The sequence below is a fragment of the Chaetura pelagica genome, unplaced genomic scaffold, assembly GCF_000747805.2.
Source record: "Chaetura pelagica isolate M959 unplaced genomic scaffold, ChaPel_1.0 scaffold38, whole genome shotgun sequence".
NCBI classification, from domain to species: domain Eukaryota; kingdom Metazoa; phylum Chordata; class Aves; order Apodiformes; family Apodidae; genus Chaetura; species Chaetura pelagica.
This window is the reverse complement of record NW_009954181.1, coordinates 12,943-15,824: the sequence shown is the minus strand read 5'-3', so window position 1 is coordinate 15,824 and position 2,882 is coordinate 12,943. Positions and strand designations below refer to the sequence as shown.

The 2,882-nt window shown below is 55.4% G+C and overlaps 1 protein-coding gene across 1 annotated transcript in view; it reads right to left on the bottom strand.

The window, feature by feature from the left end:
* The window catches only part of LOC104393381 (transmembrane protein 45B-like), a 6,138-nt gene that overhangs the window by 1,801 nt on the left and 1,455 nt on the right, over positions 1-2,882 (bottom strand). Inside the window, exon 3 of the mRNA XM_010002862.1 lies at positions 1,429-1,613. Coding sequence (XP_010001164.1) covers positions 1,429-1,613 — 185 coding nt within the window. The remainder of the gene's footprint in view (positions 1-1,428; positions 1,614-2,882) is intronic.

Sequence of the window (2,882 nt, the reverse complement as noted above, 5' to 3'; positions counted from 1 at the left end):
GGGGGGGGGAGAGAAACAACAAATCAATGTACTGAAGGCCCCCAGCACCCCTCTGTCCATCTTGGTCATCACTGAGGGACAGTGGGGTTTTTGCTGGTCTCCTTGAAGTCCAGCCATGCAATGAGAGGCCACACGAAGCAGGTCTGTGCCTGCTGTGTCTCTTTTTCTGTACAATCCCCAGACACATTTGTCCCTCTGCACTGCAGACACTGACCCACCCTCTCAAACCTCCACATTTGACAAGCTCAGGCCAGTTTTTAATCTCTGAATAAACAGATTGAGGTGGCACAGCTGAGAAGGATGAGGGGAGCTCTCTTTCTTTTCAGCAGTTTTGGGATTGGTTACCTCCAACTGATTTGCTTCTCCAGCTACCACCAGAGCCATCAGATGGCTGCTTTTTTATTGCTTGGTGGGGTCCCCACCTTCCCAGCCAGCCAGAGGCTTAGGGCTTGGTGGTTAGGTGCTGTGACATGGTGCTTGCTCACTGCCTGGTTCTGGTGCCCCCAGAGGAGCCATAAGCCAGGACAAACAGCTCTTGCAGCAGGAGCACTCAGCAGAGATGACCTGTGATCAGTAAATTTTCATTCTGGACCATTGATAAGTCCAGGCTGGGGGGAGAATGGCTGGAGAGCAGCCCTGAGAAGGACCTGGGAGTGGGAGGAGATGAGAAGCTTGACATGAGCCACCAGTGAGTGCTAGAGCCCAGAGGGCCAACTGTGTCCTGGGCTGCAACAAAAGAAGTGTGGCCAGCAGGGCCAGGAGGGGATTCTGCCCCTCTGCTCTGGCGAGACCCCCACTGGTGTCCTGTGTCCAGCTCTGGAGCCCTCAGCACAGGAGAGACATGGAGCTGTTGGGAGAGAGTCCAGAGGAGGCCACAAAGATAATCCGAGGGCTGGAGCAGCTCTGCTCTGGAGCCAGGCTGGGAGAGTTGGGGTGTTCAGCCTGGAGAAGAGAAGGCTCCAGGGAGACCTTAGAGCAGCTTCCAGTGCCTGAAGGGGCTCCAGGAAAGCTGGGGAGGGGCTTTTCACCAGAGAGGGCAGTGACAGGACAAGGGGTGATGGTTTTAAACTGAGTCAGGGGAGATTTATGTGAGATATTAGGAAGAAATTCTTCACTCTAAGGGTGGTGAGGAACTGGAATGGGTTTGCCCAGGGAGGCTGTTGATGCCCCATCCCTGGAGGTTTTTAAGGCCAGGTTGGACAAGGTTTTGTGCAGCCTGGTCTGGTGGTTCCTGCTCATGGCAGGGGGGCTGGAATCTTTAAGGTCCCTTCCACCTTAATGATTCCATTCTCTTCTATGAAGCCCACCTGGCAAAATTGTTCTCCAGGGACACGTGGTGGATCCGTGGTGCTTGGCTTTCCACCCCCCTCTTTCTCCCATTGCTCTCCTGCCTTGGTGCTTTGCTCCACAAGAGAAGACAGAACTGACCTGCCAAAACCACGTTCCCTGGAGGATGGTGACCCCGGCTCGGAACAATTCCAGGACAATGTTGTCCCAGAGGAAAACCTCCAGGAGGGTGCTGCAGGCCCCTGAGAAGATGGCAATGAGCAGCAGGGTGTGGATGTGCTGGTCCAGCATGGGGCGGTGAAGGACGTGGTAATAAAAGAGACAACCTGCCAAGAGATGAGCCCAGCTGAGAGTGACACCAGGGACACCCACCGTGGGCTCAGAGCCCGGCTGGTGTGTGGGGACAGGTCACCACAAAAATAAGGGGCTCCATGAGGCAACATCTCTCCAGCTCTCCTGGCATCCCACCACACTGGAGGGGTGAGATGACCAACCGTGGGGCAGGAGGATCTGAGCAAGATGGGCAGCAAGGGCAGAGGACAATGAACGGGTGGTTTCCTTCCCGTGTCCCTGGTGTCACCTTTCCAGCTCTCCCTGGAGCCAGGCTCCTGCTGCCTCCTGCCTGTCCATGGCCAGACCTCACCATTGGCCTGGAAGCTGGAAAGGATTGATTTTCTTTTCTTCCATTAAACCTGTTGAGCTGCCCCTGCAACTGCTTCAAAACCCATCAGGGAAGGGAAGAGAAGAGATTTGCCTCTATTGAGGGTTTCTTGTATAAGCAAGATCTTCATTTCCTGGTGCCTTCTTCCTGCAGGATGGGGTCTGAGATCCTGGCAGTCCAGAGACCAAATTATATCCATGATGTGCAGAAGTCACCTGGGTTTGCCACGTGCCAGGCAAGCAGATGAGGATGGGGATGCCTGCAGCACAGCTCATGGCTCTCAGGGGACCATGGGGCACACAAACAGCTCTGTAGGTATAAGAGAAATGCTGCATCCACGACAATTATCTACCATCATGAGGAGACTGGTGCTTTTTGCCACTGTCACTCCCAACCCCCAGCCAGGACCCTCCTGCTGCCTGTGTTTGCCATCTTGCTGCAGACCCTGCTTTGATGATGTATCAGCAACGATGTGTCCTGGGTGGAGAATGGATTCAGGGTAGTCCTGAGGAGGAGGACTTGGGGATGTTGGGTGATGAGGAGCTCACCATGAGCCAGCACTGTGCACTCACAGCCCAGAAACCAACTGTGTCCTGTGCTGCATCACCAGGAGTGTGACCAGCAGGGCCAGGAAGGGGATTCTCCTTCCCTTCTCCACTCTGGTGAGACCCCCCTGCAGGGCTGGGTCCAGTTCTGGGCTCCCCAACACAAGGAGGACATGGAGCTGTTGGAGACAGTCCAGAGGAGGCCACAAAGATGATCCCAGGGCTGGAGCAGCTCTGCTCTGGAGCCAGGCTGGGAGAGTTGGGGTGTTCAGCCTGGAGAAGAGAAGGCTCCAGGGAGACCTTAGAGCAGCTTCCAGTGCCTGAAGGGGCTCCAGGAAAGCTGGGGAGGGACTTGGGACAAGGGCAGGGAGGGAGAGGACAAGGGGGAA